At 42.4% G+C, this 22624-nt stretch overlaps 2 protein-coding genes across 2 annotated transcripts; one reads left to right on the forward strand and one right to left on the reverse strand.

Moving 5' to 3' along the window:
* Positions 1 to 587: 587 nt before the first annotated feature.
* Positions 588 to 17387, reverse strand: LOC144098594 (putative ATP-dependent RNA helicase DDX10). Its single transcript, XM_077631361.1, has 19 exons — positions 17168 to 17387; positions 16900 to 16960; positions 16216 to 16346; positions 15667 to 15825; positions 13858 to 13978; positions 12630 to 12744; positions 12391 to 12487; positions 11831 to 11935; positions 10633 to 10795; positions 10081 to 10165; positions 9719 to 9817; positions 9237 to 9324; positions 8551 to 8639; positions 7436 to 7700; positions 6433 to 6573; positions 5543 to 5707; positions 5005 to 5067; positions 4133 to 4284; positions 588 to 806 (listed from the first exon to the last, which is right to left on the reverse strand). Exons 1-19 carry the CDS (start codon positions 17375 to 17377, stop codon positions 623 to 625), a joined length of 2493 nt encoding a protein of 830 aa, XP_077487487.1. The 5' UTR covers positions 17378 to 17387; the 3' UTR covers positions 588 to 622.
* A 155-nt stretch (positions 17388 to 17542) lies between these two features.
* Tcs1 (Threonyl-carbamoyl synthesis 1) lies at positions 17543 to 20862 on the forward strand. Its single transcript, XM_077631362.1, has 5 exons — positions 17543 to 17742; positions 17986 to 18178; positions 18436 to 18670; positions 18759 to 18895; positions 20702 to 20862. Exons 1-5 carry the CDS (start codon positions 17604 to 17606, stop codon positions 20763 to 20765), a joined length of 768 nt encoding a protein of 255 aa, XP_077487488.1. The 5' UTR covers positions 17543 to 17603; the 3' UTR covers positions 20766 to 20862.
* Positions 20863 to 22624: the final 1762 nt, after the last annotated feature.

Here is a 22624-nt window from a genome sequence, read left to right on the forward strand (position 1 = left end):
GATACGACGTGATGCTAATCCCGTGCAATGCCATCTCGGAAGCGTTGTAGTTTTCTATAAACGGTTTGGCCACCAGTGTATTTTAACAAAACCTTTGCATAAAAGAGATACGATATTAAAGTCTGTTTCAACAAGCAATGAACTGTTTAAAAGTACATATATTCTTTTTACTTCTTAGCACCTCGATCTTAAACAAAGCAGGAATGCTAAGCTACAGTATTATGGTATCAGCGGTCATCATGGTACTGGTTAGGACCATGTACACTCGCTCTCCATTGAAATCCCTATACATTCAAGATTTAGAAAGCTTTGCCTCCTTGCAGCCCAATTTCAATGACACATTTTTGCGGACACAAATTGGTAAGTTACATTTTGCAAATAAGAATCTTAGGCTTGAGAGACAGGGAGACAAATGACCCTATAAGCTATTTAGACTGTCAGTAAAAGAAAATGTATCCCTGTTCCCTGAACCTAAACAAGGCTTCTGTCAAAAGTGAACCAGAATTATCACTTTGCACTGAACAAAACTTAAGTGCAGGCACAGCACGTCTCCTGGCTAGAAAAAAAAAAAAAGTTTAGCCATTACACTGTATTAACATCACATTTTATTACACCTTATAAATTACCGTTTTGACAGCATATGCAGAGCCAATGCTTCATCGTCTTTCAAATCAAGGCCAGTGTCCATAGGTGCAAGCTCATCATCTTCCTCTTCACTGTCGCTGTTGGCATACAGTGGCTGTTTTCTAGCCAGCTTTTTCTTTGGAACTGGCTGCTTACTACCTTGGCTGGCCAGCCTTTTCCGCCTGAAAGTACACAGCCACAATTGGAACCAAAGCTTAGAAGTTTACGAAAAGTAATATGAACAAAACGTTCACTGATCAAAAACCACTTCACTTGACTGACTGATGTGCTCATTTATTGAATGACAATAGTCAAGGCCATAAAAGCACTATGGGCAGACACAATTTGCATCTGCAGTGAAGCTCCACTCACATTCAGGACTGCCACCCGTTTCACGATAGAAAAATAGCCAGTTGTTAAAGCTTTTCTTGTTACCTTGTGTTGTTACCATCTGCTGTTACCAGGCGAAATTATAAGCTAAATAATTCTGATGCCGGCATGTCTGATATAGTCTAATATCAAAAGTGTGATTTCGTTTACTGTTGTGACTGGTCAATGAAGCAATACAGGATACTGTGGACCATATCCCACTATTAGCAACTGCTGTTTTTTTTTAAGTTGCATCCTATTAGTCATTACACACAGTCAATAGTTTAGCTGTTAGCTTTGCATAAACGTTTTATCAAATCACACACCATAATGCAATATTATACTGCCACATGTATTGCTCACAGTGTTGTGCCTTTGTTAATTTCTCTCAAGTGTGCTATTAGACACATGGCATTTGTTTTAGTTTGCTAGCTGCTGCAGCATTTGTCACAATGCTGCCGCCGGATTGTTCTAGCTTTTGTGAACATAAGTATACTCAAGAAACGTGGTGCATGCTTTTGTTTCTCTGATCACCTGGCCACTCCTCATGTACCCATATAGCTAGACTGACTTGGCGACACAAGTGAAGATAGTGGTAGCAGGAACTCAACATCTTGCTTCCACACTAAGCGATAACGTTGCGTCAAGGAAAATTAACAAATGAGGCAACTATGGGTTCAGTGTCATGAAGCCACATATCAGCTGCAGCTCCAATCGATCTTTACACCATTTTTTCCAACACTGAAAAACAATGTCCGATAAACTCCATTCCACTTCTACCACTGACTAAAATAAGAGACATTATTTAGATTACATTAAAGAAATAGCCACACTAAATTCTAGCTGTGTTCTTTCTTTGGAATGATGCGCATCACATAAGAAAAGATAGACAAAACCATGGATCGCACCAGAAAGCGGTAAATAATTTATAACAGAATTTTTTTCCTCTCGCGCTGTTTCAGTTCTGGTTCCAACAGCCGAACGATGGAAGTCATGTCAGGCATGCAAAAACTGCAGTATGGTCGCTGCTTTCTGCCCTTAAATTCATACCAGCCCTTACACACGCCTTCCCCAAGAATGCAATGACAAAAAATGAACAAGAAGCGATTATATCACAATCTTTGCATGTCTCACCTGACCTCAACTGTTACATCACTGCCATCATTCAGCTTTTAAAACCGAAGCCAAAACAACACGAGAAAAAAATCAATTATAAATTATTCAGTAGGCAAATTCCACATCATGGCTAATGCATACTACTGTCTTACGCACCATTCCAAAAAAAACATGTCTCCAAAAATTTGGTACTCTACTCCATTAAAATCACAACTGAAGCAGCGTTCTATCTACAAAATGAGTACAGCAAAATGATTGAATAAATAAGCACATGATTGGAGAGGCTGGTGGTCATGTTCATTCAGACGTAGCAATGATATTCAGAGTGATAGGATGCCGAGCTATACGAAGGTGAATAACCTCGAAAATAAGCAGCGAAAAAATTTAGCATAATTAAAAGCATATTGTTTTTGCATGCAATATGCGAAAAGTGCTGACTGAATTACATTTGCATACAATATATATATATATATATATATATATATATATATATATATATATAAATTAAGGGAGCCTGATAAGTCATCATTCGCTGTTCAACACAGTGGTCATGTAACTAGCACCATTTCACAAATATTGTATGAAAAATCTAACAACGGAAAAGACAAACACAATACCATTGTGAACAATTCTTTTCACAAATTTTGTGTCACATCCCAGATAACACCCCACCATTACCAAATGAAGCAGCTACCACCAGCATCTTCAAAACAAGCCGTTCATATGAAAGGCACATAACAATGACTACTAAACCACAGGTTCTGTATGCAACTATGTCAGCTTAAACATTAAGCTTGTGGTGCAATACATAGTGCATCCAAGATGTTTACAAAGCCTTGCTGCCACTAATGCAGCTCTGATTAGTGAAGTGAAGCAAAAAAAATTGTGGTGGATTGGCGCAGTTAAGCCAAATCCGAAAGGTGCGCTAGCACTGGGTGGCTATTGTTTCGCATTGTTTATCCTCCACCTGCCACCTAGGTCATGTGACTTTGTGAAGACATTACAACTTGCCAGGTGTATATACGTGTGTGTACCATACCTCGGCAAAATCATGAGTGCTCACTCAGGCTCTTTCACAAAAATTTGGCCAACCTACTGGCTCAAACTCACACTGAAAGAGGCCCAGGCTCACCCAAACTCGTTTAGGCTCACATCTCACTTGGGCTCACTCAAACTCACCAGTCATCTGGAGTCAACCACCCATGCCGGCTCACATCTCACTCAGACTCACGACTCGTCTAGGTTCACTCACTCATTTCAACTCATGACTCACTTGGACTCACTCATTTCGACTCACGACTGATCTGGACTCACAACTCATCTGCGCTGGCTCATTCGGGATCATTTGCACAGTTCAACTCATGACTCACCCAGGCTCACCTTGACTCAGGACTCCTATAAGCTTGCACATTGGACAGCTTAATCGTTTTTTTGCCCAACGACCCTAGTTACGTGCCTAAAATGCCAACAAAAGATGTTAAAAACATGCTAATGTGATGAGCTTTTAACTGCAGCTAGCCTGTAGGCAGGCCTGGCTGAGAGGCGCCTGTAGTTTCCACTTGTAGGACGTAAAGATCTAAGGACGCTGCATGTGTTCAGCAACCAATTAAAAAACAGCAAAGAAAGAACAAAAGCAACCACAATGCAGAAGGCCACAGCTAATATTCAACATGACCAAGCATACCAACTAATCAACTCCTCTCACACTTTAGTGTTTGCAGACGCACCTGGCAGGTTGTGATGACGTCACAAGGTCACGTGACTGTGCACGCATGCACATACATGCAGACACACGCACTTGTGCAGTGGCCAGTGGGCGACTTGCAGGTGTATGTAAATATATAAATACACACATGGGCAGGTCACCCACAACCTGGTGGGCAGCCTGCCACAAAGCAGGCCTCAGACAAACAAACAAACACACAATGGATAAATGCAGGGATGGCCACTATAGGTGCTAGCATGCTAAAAGTACACATCCACTCCATGGAACAGCAGTGCGGGAAAAAAGTAGCCAACAAACCGCTGTGGCAGTTCATCATCTTCAGAGCTTGCGGCCTCAGAGCTGGGCCCTGCCACGTCACTGTTCTCTGCCTCTGATGCTTCCTCTTCATCTTCCTGTCCTTCTTCACTCTCCTCTTCCGACTCTTCTTCGTCACTTCCACTGCCAGCGCCCTATTAGGAGCAAAATGAAGTTACTGCAGTTTGGTGCATCAGCATTTAAGTTGAGAGCCTTTATTACCAGATAAGGTTCCTGGCTGCCAAACTACTGAACTACTTTTGGCTCTTAATAAAAAAAATTGCAAATTCTGGAGTTTAACACACCGAAGAGACACGTGGGCTATGAGGGACACCATAGAGGAGGGCTCAGGATTCATTTTGGTCACCCGAGGTTCCTTAATGTGCTCAGGATTAATTATGGCTACCCGGGGTTCCTTAATGTGCCCCGACATCGCACAGCAACCCATGCCACCTACATGCAATTCCTTTTTCTCTAATAAAGTTTATTATCTCTCTCTCTAAGTCGCATTGGGCCATTAAACCCCATAAACCTATTTCTCTCGGAATAACTTGTCGTCAGCAAACGTTACACGAGGGAAGAGCCAGTTTATGGCAATGAACAACGTACAGAAACAGCCTATCAGCAATAATAATAAAATAGCATGAAAGAAGAACGTGATCAGTTTTTGCGGCTGCTTTGCGAGTGAAAGTGAAAAAGTAAATTTATTCAGCAGCTATAGCCTTTCTGAGACAGCTGAATTATGTGGACTCCCGTGCAGCCTCAACAAGCGACAAAAAATCATCTAACAATACTTTTGATGTATTTTTTGATGGTCAACAATGGATCAACAAAGGTAATACAGAGCTCAAACAGAGACACAAAGTTATCTGTACCAATTCTGCTGCCGCCTCTCCACTCTGCTCTTTGCGCTCTTGTCGCATCTTCAGCCGTTTCATCTGCAATGAGAAAAATAAGAGTTCTAAACAACAAAACATGAGAATAGTGCCACAGGTTAGTATTTTGAGAAGTCTTGATTTACTTTTAAACATTTCTCTACCAATATGAAGAAAGGCATGTCTCTAACATATTGTTTCAAACCTAAAGAGAATGCAGCTTCAAGGGCTAAACAAAAAGCTCTTGACTAGAGCCGGTTACTACAGACAATTACATATATATACTCAACATTTGGTTTCATGCCTATTAGCCCTGCTTCTGCTGCTAATGATGCTGTAACCCATCAATACACAGCCTGCACCATCTCAGCAAAAGTCATTGACTTAGCAAATCAGAAAGTTTGTGCAACAAGGAGCATAAAACCAGGCTTGCATTGAAAGACCTCAACGAGAAAGACCTCAAAGAGAAAACAGTGCAGAGTCAGGCTCTTCTTAGGCAGTTGTCACTGGCTCTTGACAACAACCATAATGACCTTACCTTGTGCATCGCCTTGACCCTCTCACGGTAACGCTGCTTGTCAAATTTGTCCTCTTCCTCGAGAATCTTCTTAGAAATCTCCAGGTCAATACCAGAGGGTGTCTTCTCTTCCTTGAGTAACTCTTTGATGACATCTGCCTTTTGGACGTTGATGCCTTCAACAGCCTGCGGGCATTAACACTTCAAGTTAAGGAAGCTACAAACAGAGCCACATGAACTGAAAATTACTGCAGTAACATGATACCAAATGAATGCATGTAGGTGTACAGCAAATGGAACCAGGCAATGAGTTTATGTTCAGCAGCATAAACTGTGTATCAAGTTTGCATTTATATAAAGCTGTCTCTCACAGAGGCTAAGCATAGTGTTTTTATAGCAGAACCTGGCCACTCTTGTGACAGCCCGCAACAAAAAATTAAAGATGTTAGATTCCCGTAAAAACAGCTGAGACGCTCATTTCATGTCAAACTTGGTTCCAAGTTCAAAAGAGAACCCCAGACCTTAATGATTTCAGAATACCTATCACGCTTCCTCACCCAAGTAACCATAAAGCAACAACTTGAGAGAAATAACCTTCCCAATGATGTCACATAATTAAGCATAGCGCAGCTTCATCTGCAAGTAGAGAATGCTAAATGTATACTCTATCGGTTCTTGATCTGGATAACTAATTTACACTATCACTTGTGATGATGACTTGTAGCATTTAGTAATACAATAAGCCCCTAAAATGTAACCTGTGAATTAACAATTTTCAACTACTGTACTGAGGACTGTACTAGCGAGCGCCAACAAATGCATTTATATGTGCAGAAGCACTTGGCGCTGCCTGAATGTCCGAAAGTCTCGGCCCACAGAAAAGGCAGCGGATGAAGCGTGACAAGTCTCACCTCGCCTTCCTCATCAAAGACGAGCTTCTTGTTAGGCACCACCTTCTTTTTTAGTAGCTTCTTGGCCATGGCAACTTTAGTTACAGCCTTCTGTTTCTTCTTCCTGCCCTCCTCTTCCAGTGCAGGGTCCTCGTCATTGTCCTACAAAAAATAGAAAAATGCAAATATTTCCAAGACAAAAGCGTTAAGCCAGGATGACAAGGCATTTGAAAAGCCTAACCAGACAAAAAAATTTACATTTGACTGCAGCTCCATGCAAGCTCCTGGCAAGAGCCAATGCAAGGCAGCTTTTCTACTTCATGACCCACAGATCAATGAAGACACAGAACTAAGCAATAAATAATAAACCTTTTTTTGTCTCAAAGTGTACCACAGTAACCAGTATCCAAGGTTTCCCAGTTGGCAAACACAGTGAGACAGCTGAGTAAGAGAAGCTGCAGAAAAGTAATACATGCTAAGATTTGCAGTTCTTGCTAATACAGGCACACAACGTAGTCAACTAATTAAAAACCTAAGAATGGTGTATCACTAAACCTTCTTCTCAGATATAATGTTCACAAAATATTTCCTGCAAGAGACTTTATTGCATTGTTAATGTAATGTTATTTTTGCTTAAAGGCAGCTGCTGTAATAAAACCTCGGACAGAACCAGTATTTACAGTTCAGAAGGCAAAAACTTGTCAAGAAATTCCACTGCATCAAAGAAACATTGTTTGCTTTGCAACCAAAGTTTAAAGCACCTGCACCCAAACTGCAACAGAAGGCCTGAAATTACAATTGCTTCATGCACTGCTTGAGTTTGGAAGGCTTGACTGCTCTTTACATTTGTACTGCCAGTTTTCTTAATGCCGTCCACAAGCAAGTCTTATTTACACTGAGAGAATGTAGCCAAAGAAGGGTGTAGTCGACTGCATCAGACTTTTCTTCAAACCACACACAGTCAGACATTTCAATAACGTAGTTTAAAATGCACTAAACATCAACAGGGCAGCACATTACTTACATCTGATTTGTAGGTGACTGTCCTCTTGACCGTAAAGATGTCGTCTTCACTCTCATCATCTGACACATCAAACTGGAATGCCTTGGTGTCAGGGCCTCTTATGGGTGCTGCGGAGGAACCTTGCTCTGCTTGACTGTTGCTCTTGCTCTGTGCCTTCGCTTCCTTCTCTTCAATAATTTTTTTCTGTTTGGCTTCCTTCGCTTCGAGTTCCTTTATATGCTTCTGAAGGAACCTCACTCGGGGAGCCATAGCCAACCCCAGAGACCTGTGGCATGAAGGACAGGTTTACACCTGTGCTTCACGACTGAACAGGAGGTCAGTGCCTACAGTCTAAACATAATGAAGATTAGGTTATGAAGTATACTTTCCAGTGAATAGTGCTCTACAAAACACAAAAAAAAAACTTGGAAAAAAGTTGAAAGTTTGTGCGTGTGCATGTCCCATCCTTGTATGTGTAGTTTCCTGCTTGGCCAGTCTTTGAGAAGCATTAAAATCAACACTTGGGAGTCTGTAGCTATACAACCTCCATTCATGAATATTTATCAAATCTGAAGCATGACACTCACAACAAAGATCAGCCTAAGCAACAGCAACAAAATATTCAGCCCAGAAATTAAAAGCCATACTCAAAAGCATAAAACTAAATCTATCCATGAAAGCTCACAATAATATTGAAACTTGCTGTAATCACATAAATCATTAAAAATATATTCTTAGAACACACGGCTGCATTTAAGGCAGTAGATCAGTAACTATATGCATGTGTGTGATTGTATTTACTACTCAGAGTGCAGTGTTTAAGCAGTTCCACTTGCCCATGTCTAAGGCTACGAACCAAAACATCGTGTTCATTGAAAGCAGACTAAATAGCCTCATATATTATTGTAGAAGCCATTACCTAATGCACTTAATATAAGAAAAAAAAGATATCATTCCTCTATGTTTTCCTTGGTTTCAGTGAATGTTCGCTTCTTTCTTATGTTTATCATAATGAGCCCCCCATTTCCCTACACTTAATATATATTCAAGAACATGACAACTCATATGATTTCTAGCCTTCTAAAACCCTTCCTAGAGCATTCACACCCTTGCCCAAGAAGGTGCCAGAAACATACCTTGCAAATGCATCCAGGTCAAGTTTGGTCACATCAAACACAGCCTTGTCTTTCATGAGAAACACACTTTTCAAATAAGCTGTGAAGCACTGAAAAAGAAAGATAATGGGCATAAATAAAATAACGCTTAATATCCTTCGTGAGCAAGGAAAATGCAGCATACAAAGAAATTCACAATGTAAATGCTTCAATTTTTTAGGACAATATTCAAGCAACCTCGCTGGCAGCTAAAACCAAAATTAAGTAACAAAATAGAGCAAAATAAGGTAACAAAGTAGGCATCATTAACTACATATGTCAGCATGTAATTAGCAGAGCAGTACACACTCATACCCAGAAAGACACAGCACTAGCCAGGTACACATTACAGATGTGAGAAACATTTTTCTGAGTGCTTAAAAACGAAACTGCCACACCAGATTTCATTAGTATATGAAAAAACTTGACCAAATAATACAATGGGATGCTAACACATCTTTACATGGGCAGAGACAAGCATGAGGCACTGATATTGCTAAGAACCATCAGAAAAGACCTGGCTAAGAGGAGACTAGCATAAAACTGAATGATTATTTTGCACCATTCAGTAGTTTTCATATCTGGGTGATATAATGCAATACCTTCTACACGTCTCTCATTCAAAAAAGCTAGTGTATGTGAAAAACATGCATGGTTAAAGCACTCACTCGCTGAGCACTCTCCTTGAGTGCCACGTCTCTGGCACACATGACCTCCAGTTTCTTCTGTACATTCATGAACATCCTGGGATTCACCCTGCAATTGGTACCAAAATAAGGTTAAAACTGAAAGACTGCCAGTCACAGCCGACAGCAAAATACAAATGTGTTTAGCGTCAGAGAATGACCAATTTTAATATGCCATTGCCAATTTTAATATGCTATTGTGGGCCCATTTTCAGCACAAATGACAGCCAGCCAATTGGCAGTTTAAAAAAAAAAAGAAATTCTTTACATATTTCACTGCTTTACACAGTAGCTTGAACACAGCCACAAGTAGCCTGGCTGTCTGTCTGGAGGTAGAAACCAAGAAACAGGTTTTTCTTTCAACATTAGCACAAGAATGAGCTTCTATTATGGCAAGGCTTACAAGAAACAACTACTTCTGCTGTTAATATCCAGCACAAAAAATTCATGCAGTCAGCACTCACTGTATTTTTGAAATTGGTATTTTGTTGCTCGTCAACTGTTCAGCCATTGATTCCTCCGATGGAAGCAAGATCAGCAGTGCTTCACCATCCTTTTCAAACCTGCAAACAGAGTGACAAAAGCTGTGCTACACTGATCCCAGTGACTTCACCAAATATCCAGGGCTATGTTGCAAAAAAAAGTGTCTTCCTAGTGTGCTGCACGAAAGTTACAATAGACAGGAAATTAACCATTCCACCCTCCAGACACGTTTGAAACTGACTACAAAAATCCTGCAGCAAGCAAAGCATTTGGACACAACATGGACAGGGTGTCATAAAGCATGCCTCTTGTGGCACCCTATGTAAGGTCAGCAGGCACAAACCTGGCTGTTCTTCCAGCTCTGTGGATGTACGTGCTGACATCTTCAGGGCAGTCAAGCTGGATCACCCAATTCACAGCTGGAAAGTCTGCAGCAAAGTGATCACAACGACCAAACTGAGTGCACAGCAGATAGTAAAAAACTTGTTCACAATATCACTAAGAGGGTATAAATCATGAGAACCGACCACAAGAAACTAGGGCAAGGTAGCAATCAGCACTAAACATGCATTGGTGCACAGCGTAAAAGTACAGAGAACATAAAAAGCTCAAGAACAAGTTTTCGAGGCCCTGCCAAGGGTCTGCAGGCTTGATATTTCAAAATGAAAGTTATGCTTCAAGTGTTATTCACATCTAAAAATAGAGCCTCCCATCACAGCACAGATGGGCTTTTCAGCTGAGGTTCAACTCGCAAGCTGAGAATAATGCCTTCACAATGATGTCAACAATCAGCAAATGGAAAGAAAAAGTAAGGCACCAAAATAAATAATTAAAATAAACACCATCCCGAGGCCTCCATCACACAGAGTAAAGTTCAAAATCTGCAGCCTCTCACCCAGGCCCCGTGCTGCAATGTCGGTGGCTATCAGAACAGCACTCTGCTTGCGGCAGAATTCATCGTAGACAGCCATGCGCTTGAGCTGGAACATGTTGCCATGTAGTTCCAAGATGGTCATACCGGGCCTCATGCGACAAAAGGCGCGGTACACGTACTTGACCTGAGTGGCAGGAACATTAATGGAAAAAAGATGCAACCAGTCAGTGCCCGTGAGAGAAAACCAACTCGTCAATGCTCCCACTGGCCTGCTTTATTTCAGGAAGTAGGAAGTTTCAGGCATGTCAATATGATGACAACCATACCAATTTCAGAACTGCATTGTGGGTTAATTTTAAGTGGACAACCATGGCAATTAGACCTCAATAGCTCACCACAAAGGGGCCATCATACATATAAATAAACAAAAAGTGGCATGTGAAAACTTTATGAACAAGATAAAAATAACAAAGGAAGATATCCGGGACATTCAGGCTGTTAACCAAGCCTAACTAAAAGATCAGTCTAGCACACTAACTGCCAGATATGAGAAGCTCTCAACGAAGAACTAATCAGGTGCACAATACAAAAAAACTCCGTTATTTCACTCACTCATATCCCCTGACTAAAAGCTGCAGTGGTGGCTTAGTGGTTATGGTGCTTGGCTGCTGACCGGAAAGACGGGGGTTCAATCCCGGACACGGCGGTTCCATTTCAATGGGAGGCAGATTACCAGAGGCGAGTGTACTGTGCAATGCCGGTGCATGTTAAAGAACCCCAGGTGGTCGAAATTATCCATAGCCCTCCACCACTATAGCCTCCCTCACTGCCCGAGTCCCTTTAGGATGTTAAACCGCATAAAACCAATATTAATAAATAAAACCTCCTTACTCATACAGCCACTCACTCATATCCCAATGCAATTTGGGTTTATGGGTTTATGGGTGTTTAACGTCCCAAAGCAACTCAGGCTATGAGGGACGCCGTAGTGAAGGTCTCCGGAAATTTCGACCACCTGGGGTTCTTTAACGTGCACTGACACCGCACAGTACACGGGCCTCTAGCATTTCGCCTCCATCGAAATTTGACCGCCGCGGTCGGGATCGAACCCGCGTCTTTCGGGCCAGCAGCCGAGCGCCATAACCACTCAGCCACCGCGGCGGCCCAATACAATTTGGTTACAATTAAATAGGAAAAAAAAGAAGAAGGACCTACACACCTGCTTGCAGCTGGACAGAAACACAAGAATCTTCTGCTTGAGGTGGTTTCGAATAAACGACCAGAGCAGATTCAATTTGTTGTGGAGCTCACACACAACATAGCTCTGGGCAGAGAAACGAGACGTGTTAGTCAGGAGCTTCCCGCTGTCAACATGCAGAATGCGCATCCCAATTCTAGTATGTAACCTCCAAAAAGACTCAAATTATGTTTCGCAAATGAGCGACAGCACAAATGGGGATTATAGCTTTTTGCACAACATTAGTTCAAAAATGTTCGGCAATGGCTCCCTCGCAATGCTTGGCAAAATATATGCCCGGGTATGCATGTTATAAAATAAACTACTTCGCATGTGGCAAGCACAGAAATACTCCTGCCAAGAAGCATTATGCACGACTATCCAGCACTACAGCAAGCACCTCATTCATAATCATGCTTATGAACATAATTGCATTCAAAATAATAAATAATGACCTCCAGAGGCTGTTTACCAAGTGAACAATTCGCAGAATTTACCACAACTCGGACAATATCAAAACGCAGCACAGAGCAATAAGATACCTGAGTGAGGCCTTCGGGCGTTGTGAACTTTGCATGCTCATGGACTGACACATACGCTGGGTCCTTCAAACTTAGCCTCGCCAAGTCTTTCACTGATCTAGAGAGCAGAAGCAATCAGAAAATAGTTCACAGAAGGTAACTACTGTGACATGGAAGAATGGGCTAAAGTTTTCAACAATATATATTTTAAAGCGTCACAAAAAATTGGCACCCAAACATGATGACAGTCTATTACTTACTTAGTTTGCGTTGCTGAGAAGAGCAATGTCTGGCGCTCAAGTGGAATGTTTTCAATAATAGCGTTGACAGTTTGTTGAAAGCCCAGGTCTAAAATACGATCCGCTTCATCCAAAACTGAAAAATGCAACACATTACACTTGGGATAAATATTTCGCGAGGAACTATTGCGAGATGAACGTTGCAGCTCACACAAAAGGCACAACGAAAAAGGACATGATCTCCGCTATGAACTTGCCAAGAAGTATAAAACACTGCTTGCATGCTTGCACTTGTTCTTGATAATCGAGTTATTGGAAACATAATTTTTACCACGAGGTCACACCTGCAGCTAGCATCAAACTGAGCGGGACTAATGGCTGCTATATGTAAATGCAACTAACATTAACAGCAATTATTATTGTTGAAATACACTAACTTAAGCCCTTGAAAAATGGTCTAATGTTGATTACAACATTTAGTGCTAAACAAATCACCTAATTCAGCACACACAGCATACTAACCAGATGCCATCTGGAAGTGCTTATGACTCACATGTAGACAACAGTGTAGTATTTACTCACTTGACATTTATCGCTGATAATTCAAAGGAAGCCAAAACTTGCAACACTTTTTTAACAGTTAAGTTGCTGATACTGCATGCACAGAATCTTCTATCAGTTCTTTTGTTCACAGCAGCAAGGCCACTAACACTTTAGTCTAACAAAAGATGGTTTATGGGGGATTTAACGTCCCAAAGCGACTCTGGCTATGAGGGACGCCGTAGTGAAGGGCTCCGGAAATTTCGACCACCTGGGGTTCTTTAACGTGCACTGACATCGCACAGCCCACGGGCCTCTAGAATTTCGCCTCCATCGAAATTCAACCGCCGCGGCCGGCATCGAACCCGCGCCTTCGGGCCGGCAGCCGAGCGCCATAACCACTCAGCCACCGCGGCGGCTAGTCCAGTCCAACAAAAGACTCAAGAATGTTCGCAACAGTTTAAAAGAGAGAGCTGAGCTTGCCTCTGTGCCCAAACATGAGCTTAACATGTTGCTTGCAAGCTGTTATCAAGGCAAGCATATTTTCAGCACACCACAGTCATAATGATGTCTCTCAAGTCAGTTTAGCTTGCTATCATAACAACATGCAATAACTGAAGCATGTCTACCACTCAGTTCTAAATTTCAACATCCAGAGCGAGTTACTTCTGGCTTGCGCACAGTAGATTGAATTACCTAGCCACTGTACCTAGGATCTGTAGCTGGGTGGCATCAAACAATGGATTTTCATCCATGTGTTGAAGCAGGCGACCAGGCGTGCAGATCACGATGTTGCAAGATCCCATCCTCTTGCTCTCAAACTTCAAGTCCTACAAGAGCAGCAATGCAAGGCACATTTTAACGACACCATAAAGAATTAAACAGCAACAAAACTGTCAGCACTAGCTGATGCACCAAAATTGAAAAGCAGGTCGGCTACCAGCATCTCACTATGAAGGAACCTGGCCTGGATACCCCACATGAACACAACAGGTGAGTGAATCACAAGTACAAATACATATATAAAGACAAGGCCACAAGGCTAAATAAGTGATGGTGAAGATTATGCAAGCAAGTGCATTTTTACAGAGCAATCAGCCAACTCATCAACGAGCATTAATGAACTACTGAATGCACATGAGGATTGTGAACTGAAAAGCTTTATACCATTGACTGCAACACCTACTGAAAAGCACAGTTATTCTGGAAGTTTTCTGCTTACTCTGAGCACTGCACTGAAGTTTCACAAGCTGTAGCTTTGGAGACTCGAGTGCACATTGCCATGGAACAATAAATTAAATCAAATAAAACCTTTAGTTCATTTCTGCAGTTTGACTGAGACCAGCTCCCTTTAAGCAGAGTTCAACACCTTAGTGGGGATAAACTGTGCTACAAATCGAAGTAGTACAATACTTCTAAACCAAGTGCACTACACAAAAAACAACCAAAAAGACAACAGGAGAAAAAAATACAGGGTGGTTACCACGGTAACAGGATGCCTACTATTGTGTAACATATCAAAATTGCCGTTTGGGCGAGTTGGTGTGACATGATTCGAAAAGACCAGCGCGGAAACAGACAGGGACACGAGAAGAAAAAACACTGACGACAGGACGAGCGCTGACTAACAACTCTTTATTGTCGAGGAACACCCAGCACAATATATGCCAAAACACCACGTGACAGTCAGGGGGCCCAAGATTGCAACCTAATCCACAGTCATCGAGGGGCGGCCAACACATGCTTGAACCAGAAGGAAAAACCACAAACAGTGAAAAAAAGGGGTGAAACTTTATGAAGCGAGCATGTCAAAAGTACTTCAACCAGCAAAAAAACCAAGGAAAACAACAAGTGCCAAACAACATCGTGGCCAAAGGGCGGTGTCAAGAACACTTTAACAACAACAAAGAGCGAGCCTAAAAGGGCCCAAGCAAGCGAAGCAAAAGCAGAGTCAGAAATCTAAAAACAGATAAAACGTCATGCAACCCTACAGTTGTTTGTGGCATCTTTTTCTTCTCATGTTTTTCTTCTCTTCAGTGTTTTTTCTTCTCATGTCCCTGTCTGTTTCCGCACTGGTCTTTTCGAATTGTGTAACATAAGATTCAGCGACAGCTGTTAAAGTATTTATATTTTATAATATGCTGAAGTAAAGAATATACTGCTGAGTTAAGGGAAATACTAAATTATTATTACTACTACTGCTACTACTACCACAAAGTGAAACCCAGGAACAAGCGCTTAACAGTTGTCACTGTAAAAATATGCATGCGGATGACACAGGCATGATCCCGATAACCATTCTGGTTACGGATTCCTCCACTCACGTCATACCCTCTTCCTCCCACGGTAACCATCCAGGGCACCCACCGGTTACGCTGACAACTATGACATACCACTACTACTACTACAACACAAAACCCAGGAACACACACTTAACAGCTGTCGCTGTAAAATTATTACAGATGCCACTAAAACAGAAAATTGACAGTTATGAAATGTGAAATTGCAATGTTCTCACCTTGCCTCCTATAACAAGACCAGCTGAGAAGTCATGGTGAACACCAATCTTCTTCAGCACTTCAAAGATCTGGTATGCGAGCTCCCGTGTAGGTGTTATGATCAGCGCACCAATGCCATAGTCACGAGCCCACATTTCACAATACAGCTTTTCAAGCACCTGTACAAAACACAGTAAACAGAGGTCAAAACAGTTTGTGACATGGTAAGAGAAAACAAATACTGAATGCTTATATTCTACTGCACAAGTTTTGTTGCTGTAAAGAGTGATCTGGAAGACATCATTAGATTCATTACATTACTTTAAATCATCAAATAGAACTTAGGTGGTTTTCCTCAACTGACCTTACCTCACATACAAAATAAAGTAAAAGACACGTTTGCTATGCTACACACTTTCACTCTGCATCAGCACACATAATCCTTATGACTGGAATAAAAGCAGTTTGTACAGGTGCTAGTTTTGCTGTGATAAAAAAAGCAAGCATAGATAGAAACAAAATTTGCACACAACAATGTACGGAGTCCCTGAAGCCGTCCGGCATCTTACCGGTATGAGAAAAGCAAGTGTTTTCCCAGAGCCAGTTTTGGCAGCTCCAAGAATATCCAAACCCCTCAGTGCAAGTCCAATGGCCTCTTTCTGAATTTCAGTTGGCATGACATAACCAGCTTCTTGCAGTCCTGTGGTAGGCACAAATCGCACTCCTTGAATCACCAACAAAGAGCATCTGATTTTTCAGAACTAGTGGAGCTTGTATGAAAACTGGTGTGGCCTTTATAGTCGCATAACGTAAACTGTCACTACTCGGCCTGTGGGGAACACGACACATAACAGAGGTTTTAGACACGCCGTGTGTGGATGAAGGAATGCAGTTAATCCAACCCTTCAGAAGGCAACTAGTGTTGGAAAACGTGGCGGGTTCGTTGGGCCAAGTGATTTAATTTTGCTCGTAACCTCTGCTGAGTGCATGTGCGCACAGCTTCACTGTCTTTCTAGCTATTGCTGAAGCCAGCTGACCAGTGGTGAACAACCGGATACCCTTGCAGTCGCAATTCAGCTTGTTCAGCTCCGACCCACCACTGGTGCTGTTGTTCCAAGGGGATACTACCACAAGCGTATGCAGCAAGATGGAAGTAACGTGCCGTGACTGGCCCAGTTAAGCGCCTCAAGTGTGGCAGAAAGTCCTTGCCTCTAAAGCTTAGCAGCTCACCTAAACGTTTCTTTTCTACTCACCAAGCTTCGTCTTTGTCGACAGTGGGAAGTCTTCGAAAGTTTCAACCGTCCTGGAGTCAAACTGCGTGCAAGAGAATGGAAGACGGTATAAATGTATCCCATGTGCCTGACAGTGCACAGAACCCGAGGTCAGGGTGCTCGCGTAACTTCCAGCAAAAAGAATAAACTACGGCAAAATACTGCCTTGCGAAGAGTGTCCAGTTAATGCGAAACAATAAACGCTATCCACGAAGCTAGCAAAGCGATGCTGCAGTCACAGTCCACTTACGTCTTCGTAGAGACTTCGCAATCTTTCGATTTCTTCCCTTTCGGTGAGCCCTCTCGTTTGCCTTTTTCTGTAACCTTTCATTGATTCCTTCGCTCCACGCTGGTTGAATTTCTTCGACGGTTTTTTCCATTTTCTTTTGGTAAACACGCGTTTATCCGTAGACTGGCGGCTGTCCGTGTTATCCATGTTTTCACGTGTGGTCGCTGCCATTTTGAGTACATCAAAAACGTGGTGCTGAATAATCAAAAGAGCTAACTTTACAAATAACAGCAAAACTTAACTATCTTGTTTAATTTTAAAAGTGCTAACAAATTATAAAATTGTAATTTATTATTCAACAAGCCATAATAATGTGTTTTTCCACATATTCTTTCGGCTCAGACTACAAGCATGGCGCTGCGCATGCAAGTTGTGCGCCGTGACTGCGGTAACACCAATGCCACTCGTTATGCGCGGTAATGTTATGAAAGCACACTTGCGAAGATTGTGCTCAGCTGTAGTAAAGAAACAAGATAGTGACACAATGTCCAGTAGGCCGAAAATAGTTGCAGTGAAGTCAGCACTGAACCGCAGCGGTAGGTGCCATTCATTCTGTCACTGCTGACGCAATAGTTAGTTTAGCATTCATCATCTAGCGAGCCTAGTTTGTCAGTTTGCCCTGCTTCGTCTCGGTTTGCGACGGTTTCTATCTGCCCCATAATATGAGTGTCGGAGTAATCATGCTAACTTCGTTTCAGTAAAGTGTTTGTGTAGTGGCGGTACTAGCATTTTGTCTGCGCTGAGCAGATTTTTAATTTATTTCGTCTTTTTTTTTTCAGAATTTGACGCGGCCGAAGAAGCAGCCTCTATTTTGAGAGCGGGCGGTGTGATCGCGGTGCCTACAGACACAATTTACGGCGTCGCAGCTCTCGCGCAGCATTCCGATTCTGTGCAACGGCTGTTCCAGTTGAAGAGAAGAGATGCCGGAAAACCAGTCGCAATATGCGTACACGACGTCGCTGACATATCGCTGTAAGTTGTACAAACTTCGCATTCGAACTTAAGTGAGACTATAACCGTATATTGCGTGTCTTGCCGGCCCACGTGTTGACTTTAGAATGAACCGGAGCCTGGTATTTTCACGCGCTTGTTAGCAAATTCAGGAGTCGTATTTTTTGTTGGAAGAAAGATCGGCCTGGAACAGTTAGAGGCTTTCCACCAGTTAGCGCCTTCTAAACAGAGGAAATTCGCAAAGCACTGAAACGAAGCTTTTTCATGCCTGTTTGTAGGTGGGCCGAGGTTTCTATCCCCGAGAACCTGTTGCGTCAACTATTCCCGGGACCAGTGACTGCGGTATTTTGCCGGACGCCGCGTCTGAACCCCGCATTAAACCCCCTCACAAATCTCGTCGGTGTACGAGTTCCAGACAGTGATTTCATCAGAGAAACAACCAAGCGGTGCGGTGGACCACTGGCACTCACAAGTGCCAATGTGAGCTCTGAAATGAGCACACTGACTGTGAAGGTAAAGAGTGTTAGGCCCTAACGTATTTCTGGCTGATGAAAAGAGCGTGGGGAATTCGCTTATGTTGGCTGTTTTCACTCGCTTGCAGGAATTCCAGAGCCTTTGGCCATACCTTGACGCTGTGTTTGACGGGGGTGACTTGTCATTGTCTGGCTTCCATAGGGAAGGATCTACTGTCATTGACTTTTCATTGCCTGGTTGCTTCAAGATCTTACGAGAAGGCTGGTAAGTTTCATTGAGATGTGGGCACTGGTCTTCTGTTTTACCCATGAGCCACCAAAATGGAACGCAATAACAGTATGATATTGTTCATAACCAGACATTGCATTTCATACGGGGCTATTTCTTTCAATTTAAGGAATACGATAGTTGCAGTATGGTTCAATATCATTTTATTCATCAGAAAGTCCTGGCCGTCAGGGCTGGTAGTTGCTAAAGAAAAGGTTGATGACATGATTCAACAGCCGCCGCTGTGGCTCAGTGGTTATGGAGCTCAGCTGTTGACCCGAAAGACGCAGGTTTGGCCGCGGCAGTTTCATTTCGATGGAGGCGAAATGCTAGAGGCCCATGTACTGTGCAATGTAAGTGCACATTAAAGAACCCCAGGTGGTCGAAATTATCTGGAGCCCTCCACTATGATATCCCTCGTAGCCTGAGTGGCTTTTGGACATTAAACCCCATAACCCAACTAACCACATAATTTAATGCGTTATGGACACCATAGGTGCACAAATCTCGGGATATCTAACAAAAGAGTTATATCTAGAAAGGTCAACATAACTGCTGTCATGTAACGTTGCTGTGGTATGCTTAGCACATAGTGAAGAGTCATCTGTTTTACTTATTCTTTGCTCGTGTTCTTTATTCATTGGTACCGGCACTTGGCCTTGTCACTTTACCTGCAACGCAAAACGCAATCAGGTTTTTTTGTAAAGACTGTAACCTTATGCAGTGGTTTCTATTATTACGTTTGTGATAGTTATCGGTGCTTTCTGTGCCTTATCCCAGAAGTTCATCAGCTTTAAATTAAACACAGCTGAGTGTGGCAGTGGTTCTCATCTTCAACATTGCTGAGTACAGTTGCTGCTTTTGCCACCACCATATTTTAGTGCAAGAACTACTTCATGAGGCCTGACTGGCTCTCTGGGTTGATGTGAAGCTTGACCTTGAAGATGACGTATGGCATACCACAAATAAAATCAAGTAAATATTGCACCGACTGGGATTAGAACCCACAGCAGTGCATACAGATCAGCTTCGCTGGCCACTGCACGGGAGCACTACGCTATCGCTGCAGCCAATTACATCTCATGTTTTAACTGCAACAAACTCTCGCGCTGTGCATTGCACATTGTCGTCGTCTTCAACAAATACTACTATCGAACATCGAACTAATATCGTCACGAGTTGTGCCGAAGACCCAGCAAAGCAAAACCATGAGCCAACCAGGCTAAACACATGCTTTCGCACTACTCGGTTAAGCTACATTGAAACCCTACCACTTTTTTTTTAGTTGTTTGTGGGCATAAGTTCACCTAGAGAACAGTTTTTGAATGTCACGAGCCACCTTTTTTTTGTCAGTGACAATGTCCAGGACTCTTGCCATACCTCCTGTGACACTCTTTCTTGTTATGTAGGAGAAATGACCTTTTCCTTGTGAAAGGCAGTTTGGTCAAGGAAACTTTCAGGAGACTGAACCATGTTATTCAGGTCTACATCAGTCTGTAAAGCACATATAGCCATTGTGCATGCGAAAAAACTGACAAAAGCTGTTTTATTTGTACACTTACATTTGGTAATACGTGATGTAAGGAATACAGTGCGATTTAGTTTTCTTTTAATAAGAGTTGAATATGCTAAAAACTGTTAAGTTTCAATCAAGCTTAGCTAACACAGGGACATATCGAAAGTCTTTAACGAACATAAAAACATGGTAAAGTTTCGTGTTTGGTATTAAATTTATAAAAAAAAAACAGGTAATTGTGTTTTTCTTATGTGTATGCAGTATTTTTTATCCTGTTTATCTTCCAGTGTGCCACATCAGTGTAGAAAGCTTCTCCAAGAATTCCACCTCAAAGAAATGCATCATCTGTAGTGTGCCCAAGCTGCTTTCATCAAGTCATGGTTGCAGATTGTTATTCATTCCTGTACATAAACATCCGATAATAAAGCACAAATTGTCATTTGTTTATGTATTGCTTGATTTGTTTTCTCTTTTGGCATTAGTGGAAATGAGTGGTTTTTGCAAAAGAAAAAAAACTAGTAAGGCTATCCACAAAGCTTCAATTTGCCTTTGATAAATAGTTTTGTGCATGAAATCGAGCAGTAAGCTTCGCAAACTATAGAATAAGGCCTTTTCACATGCAGCGATTATTGCTGGTCTGCTGCAGGAGAGTGTGTCCGTGTAGCCACATACGGCTTAAAACAGGTTCCTGTCCAGTTGGAATTCACTTGCACTGTCAATGTGCTCGCTCTCCGACTGACCAATGGGGAGCACAAAGACAGCTTGCAACATGTGGTAACGTGCAAGGAGTTGCCGCAGTGGAAGCAAAATTGTTTATTCTAACCAAACGTACAAAATATTGCCATGCATTTAAAAGTAAGCTATTGTAATGTAAACACATTATGTGCTGCATTACAGTTTGGTTTAATCATGGGTTTCATCTGCAAGCATCAAGCAGTCCTGCTTGTTACTCCGGCTGAATTCGTTGGGTATGCGTTGCATGTGAAATCACGGACCAAAAATTGCACTGCAATATTGCTGACTGCACCAAATATTTTCATTCGTCTCTGCATGTGAAACAGGCCTAACACAACTCTAGCGAATCATGCAATGCAAATTAATGAAACAACTTACTCTAACCAGCCTTCAAAATGAAAAATTTTGCTTCAAGCTTGAGGAAGTAGCATAATACAGTTGAACCTCGCTACAGTAAACTCGGTTATAGTAAAAGCTCGGATGTAGTCCAATTAAGTGAAGCTGCAGTCTCATTTTGCCTTGCATAGACAACTGTACATTTTTTTTAATAATAATAATTGGTTTTGGGGGAAAGGAAATTGCGCAGTATCTGTCTCATATATCGTTGGACACCTGAACCGCGCCGCAAGGGAAGGGATAAAGGAGGGAGTGAAAGAAGAAAGGATGAGACATTTTTTTTTTTCGGTTGTAGTAAAGACATTTTTCGAATAGACGGCTATAGTAAAGAGGGTCTGGTCGTGGCGATGTACTTCCCGCTGAATGATGACATCGCGGCACGCGCGAAGTCTAGGATCGCGAGGCATATAGATACCAAATGCGATAAAACGGCGCCCGTTGAGATTGCTTCACCAGTAAGCTCGAAAGCCGCAAGGAGAAGCTAACTTTTTGAAGGCCGTGAGGCAAAGCTGCCTGTGAACGTAGAAAGAAGTCGACGCGGGTGGCTGAGAAAGGAAAGCCAGCAAGAGTGTAGTGAGGACTACAAGAGGGAAGAAAAGGGCATGCGTTCGTAACACGGCAGCGCGAAGCACAGGGAATCAGCACAAGAAGCGGCGGCACTGCGTATGCGGCTCTGCCGCGCGTGGCTCTGTCGCGCGCGTTTCTTAACTACCGCTAAAATGACACTGAAGCCACAGAAGACGACGCCATTATCATGGAAAGCTTAGGTTTTCACATGGAATCAAACTATTTTTGTAGCCACGTTGTATTCGTCTAAATACGGTACCTCCTCAAGACAAACGATGCCGTAGCCGCCGCGGTGTCTTAATCGTTATGTCGCTCGGCTACTGATTAGAAAGAAAGACGGGAGTTCGATCCCGGCCGCGGCGGTCGCATTTCGATGGAGGCAAAACGCTAGAGGCCCGTGTACTGTGCGATGTCAGTGCACGTTAATGAACCCCAGGTGGTCGAAATTTCCGGAGCCCTTCACTACGGTGTCCCTCAAAGCCCGAGTAGTTTTGGGACGTTAAACTTCCGCA

Source organism: Amblyomma americanum, chromosome 7 (genome assembly GCF_052857255.1).
Source record: "Amblyomma americanum isolate KBUSLIRL-KWMA chromosome 7, ASM5285725v1, whole genome shotgun sequence".
In the NCBI taxonomy this organism is placed as follows: Eukaryota; Metazoa; Arthropoda; class Arachnida; order Ixodida; family Ixodidae; genus Amblyomma; species Amblyomma americanum.

Coding starts and splice junctions, on each gene's coding strand:
- LOC144098594 (XM_077631361.1), bottom strand. CDS start 17,377: ATGGCAGCGACCACACGTGAAAACATGGATAACACGGACAGCCGCCAG. Junction 7,701..8,550: donor GACCTGGATGCATTTGCAAG/GTATGTTTCTGG, acceptor TTCATGCCACAG/GTCTCTGGGGTTGGCTATGG. Junction 807..4,132: donor GATGATGAACTGCCACAGCG/GTTTGTTGGCTA, acceptor GTGTACTTTCAG/GCGGAAAAGGCTGGCCAGCC.
- Tcs1 (XM_077631362.1), top strand. CDS start 17,604: ATGCCACTCGTTATGCGCGGTAATGTTATGAAAGCACACTTGCGAAGA. Junction 18,179..18,435: donor GACGTCGCTGACATATCGCT/GTAAGTTGTACA, acceptor GCCTGTTTGTAG/GTGGGCCGAGGTTTCTATCC. Junction 18,671..18,758: donor TGAGCACACTGACTGTGAAG/GTAAAGAGTGTT, acceptor ACTCGCTTGCAG/GAATTCCAGAGCCTTTGGCC.